Source organism: Vipera berus, assembly GCF_964194415.1.
Source record: "Vipera berus genome assembly, chromosome: 1".
In the NCBI taxonomy this organism is placed as follows: Eukaryota; Metazoa; Chordata; class Lepidosauria; order Squamata; family Viperidae; genus Vipera; species Vipera berus.
In genome coordinates this window covers 181,733,322-181,745,660 of record NC_138202.1, presented here as the reverse complement: position 1 = coordinate 181,745,660, position 12,339 = coordinate 181,733,322, and the positions used below count along the sequence as shown (strand labels likewise).

The 12,339-nt window shown below is 43.1% G+C and overlaps 1 protein-coding gene across 2 annotated transcripts in view; it reads left to right on the top strand.

The window, feature by feature from the left end:
- Positions 1-12,339, top strand: part of ERBB4 (erb-b2 receptor tyrosine kinase 4) — a gene marked incomplete at both ends in the record, with an annotated part of 1,087,596 nt that overhangs the window by 891,059 nt on the left and 184,198 nt on the right. For both annotated transcript variants that reach the window (XM_081313989.1, XM_081313990.1), the window contains 2 exons: positions 6,256-6,378; positions 6,787-6,885. In XM_081313989.1, coding sequence (XP_081170115.1) covers positions 6,256-6,378; positions 6,787-6,885 — 222 coding nt within the window. The remainder of the gene's footprint in view (positions 1-6,255; positions 6,379-6,786; positions 6,886-12,339) is intronic.

Genomic DNA, 12,339 nt, shown 5'->3' with positions numbered 1-12,339 from the left:
ATATATGCCAGATGCTTAAAAATCACAGCTGTCTTTTCTTTGTCTTGATTTTTTCAATCTCTTATGCATGTGTATAGATATTTTTAAGAAAAAAAATTTTTGGTCCAAATATCTGTGGAGAAACTAAGGCTTTTACTGCAGAGCAGTTACAGCACATTAAGGAATCCCTTCTGCTTTTGATGCCTGGATATTATATAAGCAGAGCATGACAATAAGTTATTTGTTGCAGTTTTCAATTCCTTTAGTCCACTTACATCCTCAAAAGGTAATTTCAGAAGTAATTTTAGGTTATACCAAAATTTATCCAGAAAGTAAAAACTACTATGGACAACATACATACAAACAAATTGATTATTTGCTAATATATTTATTCAGTATATATTTTATTTTTTATTCATATAGATTTATCTACCAGAAAGTCAATGGATTTTAGGTGGCATACAAAATAAAAATATTAAAAATGCAATATAAAACCACATACACAAATATACTACAACCTTTTAAAGCGAAAAAATTTTAAGTCACCAATCCTTGCAACTTAATTTAAAAGAAAATTTAAGGCCAGAAATGTCAGTTGTCAAGATCATAAACTTGGAGGGGAGGGAGGAGTCCCTCAATACTGAACATTATCTCATTTAGAGCAATGGGAAGAAATATCATTTTCTCAATCTTCCCAAAACATTGGGGCTAATTGTAGAGTTTGACCTTAAGAATGCTGTGCCCCATTTTCACAATGCTGGAAACCAGAATAGAAAATGATCCTATTGTGGAAAAGAATGGCCTTGGGAACCATTTGCCACATGGGTTCTGCTGCAAAAAGATGTGTGACTGGCAAGATTGTGGTAGATTTATTTATTTATTTATTTATTTATTTATTTGGTTTTATATACCGCCCTATTCCCGAAGGACTCAGGGCGGTTTACAGGACAAAGTTAAAAAACAATATAATTTAAAATAGAGTTAAATAAAATTAAATAACAATTAATAGCCCAAAAAGTTAAAAATTTAAAACCCCTCAGTCCAGGCCAGATGAATCAAATAACCAGGTTTTTAGGTCCCAGTGAAACGAGCAAAGGTCAGGGGCAGTCCGGAGATCCACAGGCAGATCATTCCATAGGGCAGGCACACCCACAGAGAATGCCCTTCCCCTGGGGATCACCCGCCGGCACTCACTGACCGGCGGCACCCTAAGGAGGCTCTCCCTGTCGGAGCGCACAGGACGATGGGAAATTGATGCTGGCAGCAGGTGCTCCCTAGGGTAATCTGGACCCATGCCATTTAGAGCTTTATAGGTCATCACCAGCACCTTGAATCTCACCCAGAGGGCAACCGGAAGCCAATGCAGCTCGCGGAGGAGAGATGTTACATGGGAGTATCGGGAGACTCCCATCACAACTCCTGTGGCTGCATTCTGCACCAGCTGAAGCCTCCAAGTGGTCCTCAAGGGCAGCCCCATGTAGAGAGCATTGCAGTAGTCTAACCGGGAGGTCACGAGCGCATGAGTGACTGTGCGTAGGGCATCTCGGTCCAGATAGGGCCACAACTGGTGCACCAGGCGAAGCTGGGCAAAAGCCCCCCTGGTCACGGCTCCTATATGATCTTCCAAACTGAGCCGTGAGTCCAGGAGGACGCCCAAGTTGTGAGCCCTATCAACGGGGGGGGGAACACCTCACCCCCCATAGATAACGATGGACAAAACTGGTTCATCCGAGATGCACAGCCACTCAGTCTTGGCGGGATTGAGTCAAAGCCTGTTTCTCCCCATCCAAACTTGGACCGCCTCTAGGCAACGGGACATCACATCGAGGGCTTCACTGGGTTGGTTCGGGGTGGAAAGAAAAAGCTGGGTATCATCAGCATACTGATGATACCCCACCCTGAAACCACGAATGAGCTCACCCAGTGGCTTCATGTAGATGTTGAACAAGAGGGGAGAGAGGACCGACACCTGAGGGACTCCACAAACGAGACGCCTCAGGGCGGACCTCTGCCCTCCCGTCAACACTGACTGCGAGCGGCCCAGGAGGTAGGAGGAGAACCACTGTAAAACAGTGCCCCCCACTCCCACCCCCCTGAGACGCTGCAGTAGGATACTATGGTCGATGGTATCAAAAGCCGCTGAGAGATCTAACAGGACTAGGACAGAGGAACAACCCCTGTCCCGAGCCCACCAGAGATCATTCACCAGCGTGACCAATGCCACTACTTCTAAAATAAACATGAAAAGAATTTATACCACAAAAATAGTATTTCAGATTTTGTATATCATCTATATACAATGTTGTTCCTCCTTACATTTCTATTTAAACTTTGACACCTTCATTCTAGTACTTGAAAGTTAATTAAGGGAAGTGGTGTGTAAAAATTATTGTCAGGTTTACATCCATAGCTTTTTTTCTTTGTTATTTGTTCTTGTTCTCAACTAATAACATAATTCCCTGCTCCCCATAATTTTGCCTGCACAGCAAAGACTACTCAACTAATTAAGTCATCTACAATGTTCATAGAGGCGTGATAATGATGCTCAAAAGGCAGCACATGGGGCAGTTAGCCCTGCAAACAGACTCTTTGAAACACTGCAGTGGCTTTTTAATCCAATTTGAGCAGGAGTAGTCTTTAATTATTTTCCTTATCCTGAGAAAAGACAGGCTATTTGTCAGTGTTTAGAGGCTAGTCTTTTTTCGTTTATTTTTTAAAGAAAAATATATTTCCAATCAAAAGCTGGGCAGCATTCTAATTAAGTGATGTTTTCTGACTAAGTTCCATTTTCTTGAGTTGTTGGGTAAGAGTACTATGAATCCGAACTCCATTCTTGCTTGCTACTACTGGCACAATGTGGGAAATCTCAATTTAGCATTGAACTACTTTTCCACTGCCACAAAAAGGAAGTCTTTGCTTGTGACATTTTTAATTATTATTTTCAAAATAGAACAACTGGTTGAATTTCATTTTAATATGTGCTTCTTTTTATGGCATTGTTTTATTGCCTTATAGTATTTATTAAATTGTATTCACAATGGTAAGTCTAATGGGATAGATATCAATGATTTTATAAATAAAATATTTGTATAATATATAAAATGACATAATAGCAATTAATGTATTTTAGCAATGTTTGGCATTTACTGTATATGAGTTTAAACAAAGATCTCAAGATGACTTAATGTATTAATGTATACTTTTTAACCAAATGGTATACCTCAATAATCTCAGTAGACAGACTGAACAGAGAAATATAAGATTTAGCATTAGACATTTATTAGAAAAGATCAAAGATAAAAAAAGTGTCAACTGTCCCAATTTAGTCAGTTAGAAAGCAAGACTCTTAGGCCCATGGCTAGTCAAAGGCTTACTTTGCTAAAGCCAAACAGTTACACAAGAAGCGAAGCTGGATCTGAGGGCTTCCTACCCAAAGTACATGGTTAACTTTTCCATGGCCCCTTCCACCACCACTCCCCCAGATTATCAAGAAGTGTCCAATTAGGTGCTAACAGATTGTTTTGGGAAACAGTCCCTGTCTTCGCAGCTGGCATTCTTTTCTTGTCCTTGAAGTAGCCAGAGTTTTTCATGGGAAGGTTTGAGGCTTGGTTTAGTTTCCTCATGGCATCCCCTGGCAACGCTCCCTCTCATTCCACCTGCAGTTCTCCCCCACACCCTCCATTTCTATGGCAGGCTGCCAGTGGCAAGCAGATTGCAGCATCTCCAAGCCTATGTGATAAATCCTATGTTCTATGTTTTAAATGATTTGGGTAAGTTTTCTATTGCAAACAGTGAAAATTGCTTGATGCAATCTTCAGTCAAATCAACCCCAGTGAAGCAGATCAGGCCAAATTATTAATGGCAAATGAACTCAAGGGCTCTGACCTTGAAAAATTGAATTATTTACTTGCAGATGTGTTTCCAAATGTCAACAACCAAGTTGCTATATTTGCCCAGTTGTCATTTAAACTTAGAAAGAAATACTTAAAGTTCTCAGTTGTGGCTATTCTGGCTATTTTGTTGTAACCTTTTTGTCTAATACTTCCATCATGCTGTATTATAATTTCATTGTTTTATTGTTTTGTTATTTTTATTGCATTTTATGGCATTCCTATTTTATTACCTACTGTATAGTTACAACCAGTGGTGGGATTCAAATATGTGAGCAACCGGTTCTCTGTGTGGATGCTGCTTTCAGAAGTCCATTCTGAACCTGGGTAACAAAAATTAGCTACCGGTTCTGCCAAACTGTTGTGAACTGGCTGAATCCCACCACTGGTTACAACAATAAACTTATTATTGTACTTATTTTGCAGCATACATGTTGCAGGAACAGAATAATTCTTGCAGTAAGAGAAGTGATGCCTGAAATAGTTTTACCAATTGTGAATTCAGTTTGGTTCTCCACAAATATGACTAGTCTTTCCTCTAAGCAAATTAGTGAAAGGTTTATAAGCAGTTCATAAATAAATAACCTAACTTAGTTTGCTAGTTTATAAAGAAGAAACAGAAGCAAACATGTTTCTTCAGAGCAAAACTGTTTCTGCAAATGTATACTGTAAGAACTCTAAGTATTTCTTTCTAAGTTTAAATGGCAGCAAAGCAAATGTAGCATATTAATTTACCTAGTTTTACAGTGCCAGGTGTCTTAAGAATTTATTAAGAATCAATTTGGTGTAATGGTTAAAACATCAGGCTAGAAACTGTGAGGCAGCAAGTTCTAGTTCTGTCTTAGCAAAAAGCCAGCTGGGTGACCTTGGGCCCGGCACTCTCTCTCAGCCCGAAGAAGAAGGCAGTGGAAAGCACTCCTCAAAATCTTGCAAAGAAAACTGCAGGGACTTGAGCAGGCAGTTGCAGGAAACAACACTGATTTGAAAACACACACACACACAAAATACCATATAAGCTATAAAAGATTTGCTATTAAATTAATGTCTTTGTTGTCTCTAGGAATTTTATTTTTTAAAAAAGAAAGAAAATGCTACCCAGATAATTAAATCATAGCAGTCAGAATGATATCTTTTAATGTGAAGAAGAAAATCCATTCTCATTCTTAAAATTGACATTTTGTGGAATGGCTTCATAAGGACAGAGAGTGTATCATCATTAAACATTTTGAAGCCAAATGCCAAAAGATCACTCAGAATGGTTAAGACCAGCCCCAGCCAGAGAAGCTCCCTGAGTGATTTTGGGTGCATGACTCTCTCTCAACCAGCCCACCTCACTAGGTAGTTGTTATGAGGAAAAATTGGAGGAGGGAGTGTTAGGTAAGCTGTCTTAGGTTCTGAAGGAAAGTTGGGCTATAACAAAGAAAGAAAGAAATTCTCTCATTTTAAATCTTTGTGATTATTTTTTATAATATATATCTCTTTAAGTTTTCCAAATAAATCAATGGATTTGGCATGTGTTTAATTATGAATACTATATACATATAAGGGACGCGGTGGGTCAGTGGGTTAGGACGCTGAGCTTGTCGATCAGAAGGTCGGCAGTTTGGCGGGTCGAATCCCGAGTGCCGCGTAACAGAATGAGCGCCTGTTACTCATCCCAGCTTCTGCCAACCTAGCAGTTCGAAAGCACGTAAAAATGCAAGTAGAAAAATAGGGACCACTACGGTGGGAAGGTAACAGCATTCCGTGCACCTTTGGTGTCTAGTCATGCCGGCCACATGACCATGGAGATGTCCTCGGACAAACGCTGGCTCTTCGGCTTTGAAACGAAGATGAGCACCGGCCCCTAGAGTCGGAAACGACTAGCACGCATGTGCAGGGGAACCTTTACCTTATATACATATAAATACATAGACACAGACAGACATAGATGCAGACACAGATACACACAGACACACACACACATGTGTGTGTGTCTGTGTATGTATATGTTTATAGTATTCATAATTAAAAACATGCCAAATCCATTGATTTATTTGGAAAACTTAAAGAGATTTGTTTCTCATTTTGCTGTTAAGACAGTGCAATCTTCAAAAGTTGGTCCAACTGAGTTCAGTGGAGATTACTTCTTAGCAATTGTCTAATCACAGCTTTCATTATCTTAATTTTTGCTGGATGGCATGAAGAGTAAATAAAAGCTGCATGAAAGATAAGATAAAAACAATATCTACTACAGTGTATAAAAATACAACTATGGATAATGCTTTTCATGGTTTCTTTCTTTCTTTCTTTCTTTTTTTCTTTCTTTCTTTCTTTCTTTCTTTCTTTCTTTCTTTCTTTCTTTCTTTCTTTCTTTCTTTTTTTCTTTCTTTCTTTTGTTTTGCAGCTGGTAGAACCTTTGACTCCAAGTGGCACAGCACCCAATCAGGCACAACTACGCATTTTGAAGGAAACTGAGCTAAAGCGTGTCAAGATCCTTGGATCGGGGGCCTTTGGAACTGTCTATAAGGTATGTTTCAGTCCTTCATCTGTTGTTCCCAGGAACCTGTGGTTAACCAAGTGAAAAGGTAGAAATCAATGATCTTCTAGAATAGGATATCAATCTCCTTTTCTTAGAATTGTTCAGCTTAATATAATCCCTCTTATTTCTTCTCTTAACCAACTGAATGGCCACTAAGAAGCTGGGAATGGTTGGCAAGAGTTGGAGGACCAAATGCTGTGTAATTTGCTCTACTAGTGCATAAGTTAGCTTGTACCTACAAGCACAGTCAAGTGCTTGCCAGTGTGTGCTTGTACCTTCAAGCACAGTCATCTATTGCCAGTGTGAAAGTGTAAGTGGTATGATCAAATTGTGGTTAAAGAGGACTATTTTAACATTTGATGAGACAGCTCTTGTTCACTTTTTCATCATATTTAGGGCATTTGGGTACCTGAGGGAGAGAGTGTGAAGATTCCTGTTGCAATTAAAATACTGAATGAGACAACTGGTCCAAAGGCTAATGTGGAGTTTATGGATGTAAGTAATATGAATGTCCAATTTCAGTTATATGTATGTATGTTATTGATAGTTTAGAGTCAACATATTGCTCCCAACAATCTGGGTCCTCATTTTACCAACCTCAGAAGGATGGAAGGCTGAGTCGACCTTGAGCCCATCAGGACTGAACTCCAATACTGCATTCTAACGACTAGGGAGGCATTAGGGCTCCTATAAATTATACATAGACAACTATTAGCCCACCACGACAGGATCCTGCACCCATATTCTATTTTTTTTTCTTTTTCTTTTATCATTTCGTCATAAATATATCAATTTCAATGAATTTGACACTGACTCAGGCCTATCCTTTCAATGTCCTTAATCACTTAAGGCTCTCACCACATCATGCCCATCAATTGTTCCATAAGGGAGCAGCAGAAACATTCCTTGCAATTGGTTGCTTCTTCATTTGATGATCTGTGCAGTGGATTATTAATTCTAGGGATGCCAGCAAGATGTATTCAGAAAAGTTGGTAACTGATAATGCAGCTGAATCTCCACTCATTTTTTAATGTACAAAGTTCTGTTTATTTTTAATATGCATCACACACAATTGCACTGTTGTAGCTGCCATCTTGATTGTTTTACCACAACCTGTGGATACTCATTCCAACAGCAGGCAAAGAAACATCATCAGAACAAAGCAAGAGATCTTCTAAATCACACTGCCTTGATGATGCAGCTTTCTCTGCACAAAACCACATGTGAAATCACTTCATATTCTGTATTTAACCATAAGGTTTTTTTGTCAGAAAAAATTCAAGCTGTCTGTTTGCTAAGTCTTCTATTTCCTTAGATTGTTCTAAGCATCAGCTCAGACTAGAAAGCAATTTTGTTCGTCATTACCAGGTTATCTGTTATCAAACATTGCACCAAACATAATTAACAGTAGTTTACAGTGATACAATTGTCATATTGCTTTATTTTCATTTATTTTATTTATATCCTATTTCTCCACAATATATCAGAATAGAGCTGGAAGGGACCTTGGAGGTCTTCTAGTTCAACCTCCTGCTTAAGCAGAAGACCTTATACCAGGGGTGTCAAACTGCCTGCAGCACAGATGCGTCATGCGGAAGCCACGCCCACCCCATTGCCGACAATGGCAAAACAGTCCTGATATGTTGTGCGATATCATGTGATGTTGTGAGTTTGACATGTCTGCCCTATACCATTTCAGATAGGTGGCTGAAGTAGCCTAAGGACCACTCGGGACGACAGGCTAGTTAACAACAGGTTTATTTAGAGTAAGGCAAACATAGAATAACTTGTCCGGCTTTTATAGCCGGCAGCTGGCAGCGAGGGCCAATCAGGAGTGTTCATTTTGGCGCCGTGTCAAACCGGGACCAATCCGCATCGTCTTCTGTTGACAGCTCCGGCTTCCGCATGGGTTGGTGTTTTGACAGCCGCGAGCTGTCAGTGGTTGCGCCTGCGCTGTGCGGGGAACTTTGACAGCTCAGGCTTCCACATGGTCCGGAGTTTGACAGCCGCGAGCTGTCAGTGGTGGCGCCTGCGCAGTGCGGGGAACTTTGACAGCTGTCAAGTTCCCGCGTGTTTTCCTGTCAGGCGGCTTTCCCTGGTTTATACAATGAAGTATTATTAACTGTTTATATATATATATCACACCCCTTACCCCTCTCCTGGCGCGTTTCTTCCCTCTTGGACGTTGGAACCCGCCCACTGATAGTCCTTTAGGTAGGTGGGGGCTTTCCGATTCCTGTTTGAGCGGCGGAGGGGTGGAGGATCGACTGGTTCTGGTAGTGCGTTCTGCTGTTCTTCTTCCTGGTTTGGCATAGGCAGTATTTCCGGTGGGGGTTGTGTCTCGGAATCCCTTGGTTGCTCTGAGTTGTGTGGTGGTTGTCTGGGTCTAAGCTGGTCAATATGGCGGCGTATGTTGCCGTGTGCTTGTGTGGCTATAAGGTATGAGATGGGTCCGGTTTGTTTTAATACTGTCCCCTGAACCCACTTGTTTTTATCCGTGTATAACCGTGCCCATACCAATTGTCCAGGGTTGAGTGTGCGGTTTGGGTGGGGGTGCTCTTTTTCTTCTGGATATGTATCAGGGTGCAATCTGTCGAGTCGTGTTATTAGCCTCCTCCCCCATCGTAATTCTGCTGGTGATTTGCCCGTTGTTGTGCATGGAGTTGTGTGTTGTGATAAGAGGAACTGGCTGAGACGCCTCTGCCAGTTCCCTTTAACGAATTTTTTTTAAAGCTTCTTTTGTGGACCGTACCATTATTTCAGCCATCCCGTTCAACGATGGGTGGAACGGCGCCGACGTGACCAGTCTAATACAATTCTTCATAGCGAACATCTGAAATTCACGAGAGGTGAATTGAGGTCCGTTGTCTGAAACTATGGTGTCTGGAAGGCCATGTGTGGCGAATATTTTTCTTAAGGCTTGAATAGTGGCTTCGGTCGTTGTTTTTCTAAGGGGAGTGACTTCTAGCCATTTAGAATGGCTGTCCACTACAATTAAGAAACTTGGCCCTGGATAGGTCCTGCAAAATCTAAATGTATACGTGACCAAGGGTTCCTGGTAGTTTCCCATTTGTGGATTGGTGCTTGGGGTGGCTCGTTTCTGGTCGCCTGACAAGTATAGCACCCTCCCACATACTTTTCTATTTGTTTATCAATGCCTGGCCACCATACATAACTTCTAGCCATCGCTTTCATCTTTACAATGCCTGGGTGTCCTTCATGTAAAATGTGTAATGTTTGGTCTATGTTTTTCTCTGGTATGATGACCCTATTTCCCCACAGCAGGCATCCCCTATGGGTGGAAATCTCATTTTTTCTGTTAAAATATGGTTGGAATTGGGGTTGTGGGTTTTGAGCTGGCCACCCTGTTGTGGCCCATTTGAGGATTCTTGTAAGTATTTTATCTTTAGCTGAATTATTGGCTATAATGTTTGCAGTCAGGGGGCATTCTGGAAGTTGGGAGATTGCTAAAATCAGACCAGCTGGGGCTGGGTCTGAGTCCTTGTTTTGCATGGGCAGTCTGCTGAGGCAGTCTGCGTGTCCCAATTCTTTTCCTGGTTTATGTTTTAGTTGATAGGAATAGGCTGCTAAGAATGTGGACCACCGTAATATTCTCGGAGAGAGAATTTGTGGTGTAGTTTTATTCCAAGTGAATATGCCCAGCAGGGGTTTGTGATCAGTAAATATAGTAAATGGCCTTCCATAAAGGTAGTCGTGAAATTTTTTGACCCCTGCAACTATTGCTAGGGCTTCCCTGTCTATTTGTGCGTAATTTCTTTCAGCTTTGGTCAGAGTGCGTGAATAGAAGGCTATGGGTCTTTGTGTACCGTCCTTGAATATATGACTTAACACTGCCCCGATTCCATAGGGAGAGGCATCGCAAGCGATGCATATTGGGGTGTCTTCTTTGAAAAGGGTGATAGTTGAGCTGTGACAGATAATCTTTTTTAATGATTGGAAACTATTCTCATGTATCTTGGTCCAGGACCAACTCGTACCCTTGTCCAGGAGCCTATGCAGAGGCTCCGCGATAGTGGCTTTATGGGGGATGAAGGCATGGTAAAAGTTTAATAGTCCTAAAAAAGCTTGAAGCTCTTGTTTATTCCTGGGGCTGGGTGCGGTTTGAATAGCCTTTAGTTTTTCTGTGGTGGGGTGGATGCCCTGGCCGTCTATTTTGTACCCTAGGAATTCAGTAGATGTGACTCCAATGGAGCACTTTTCTCGCTTAAGTTTGAGGCCGGCTTCTCTGAGCCGGCTCAGCACAGCTGACAGCCTGTCAGCTAAGCTTGCTTCGTTTTCCCCGGCGATGAGAACATCGTCGAAATAGGGGCAGACCCCGGGTATTCCTTTCAGGGTCTTCTCCATGATACCCTGGAAGATACCGGGGGCCGCCGATATGCCGAATTGGAGCCTCTTTACTTTAAAGGCACCGCGGTGGGTGACAATAGTCTGGGCTTCCGCGGTGTCCTCAGTGACAGGCAGTTGCAAATACGCCTGCGTGAGATCAAGTTTGGCGAAAATGGTGCCAGAACGGATGGAAGCAAATACGTCCCTTACCGCTGGTACCGGGTAAGCGTGGGGGCTGAGGGCTAAGTTGAGTGTCGCTTTATAGTCCGCGCACACTCTCACTTCTCCATTAGGTTTAATTGGGGTGACTATAGGGGTTTCCCAGGTTCCCCCCTCCGTTGGTTCAAGCACCCCTAGACCTATGAGGCGATCAAGTTCGTTTTCTATTTTTTCTTTAAGGGCAAAGGGTACCCTCCTAGCTCTTATTTTAATTGGTTGGATTGCTGGGTTTAACTGTAAGGAAATGGGGGGGCCAGTGTATTTTCCTAAAGTGCCATCGAAGACGTCTGCATACTTGTTGCAAACGGCTTCCAGGCTGGGTGCTTGAATTGTATTTACCCCCGTTATGGCGATTCCTAGCGGTCCGAACCAGTTTAACCCTATCAAGTTGGTGCGATTCCCTGGCGTAACTAAGACCTCTAAGGGACCCTTGAACCCCTTGTACTGCACTACGACCTTAGCCCTCCCTTCCAGAGGAATGGGGGTTTTCTGGAAATCAGCTAGGTGTACCTGGGTTTGCCTCAGGGGAATTTGTTCCTTGCCTTGTTGACAGATCTCCTGGTACGTCGTTAACGAAATTAAGGAGACTGCTGACCCTGAATCCACTTCCATGTGGCAGGGCACCCCCTGAATTTTGACCCAGATCTTAACCTTTGAGCTTAGGCTGTTTACCCTGTCAATTGTCTCTACCAGGGGGCCTGGCGGTTTTTCTCTGCTGGCCTGGGTTGCTGGCCTACCTGGGGAGTTTGCCTCCACATCATTGATGTTGTCCCGGCCCTTGCTGCGGCACACCGGTTTGATGTGGCCGGTCTTCCCGCAATTGTGGCATTTAGCATTTCTAAAGCGGCAGCTTCCTCGGGCGTGATTGCCCCCGCAGCTGGCACAGGCGGCTCGTTGCTCATAACGCGGCGGCGGCGGAGGGGGGTTCCTGGACCTACGGCGGTCCGACGTGTCGCCTCTCCTCGGTTGCCGGCGCTCCATCCTGCGCTGCAGGGCTTCTCCGTCGGTGAAATCCACCGACTCTCCGCTGTCGCTGAAGGTTGTGCTTTCTTGGTAGACGGTCGCTGGGCTCTCTGGGGTCGTGGTTGTCGGCTTCTTCTTGTGGCTGTGCTCGTAGGCCATGATTTCTCTGGTCAGCTCTGCCAGGCTCATGTCGGGTTTGGATGTCAGCTTCTTCTGCAGCTTCTCGTCCCTCAGACCGATCACCACCTGGTCTCTGATGCGGTCTTCCAGGTCGGGGAAACAGCAGTTCCGTGCGGCGTGTCTGACCCCGGCGATGAACTCGTTGGCGGGCTCGTCCAGTCGCTGTTTCTTTTGGGCAAATTGCACTCGCCAGTACAGTTCTGAGCGAGCCGGCATGTAGTACTTGTTCAACTGGTCCAC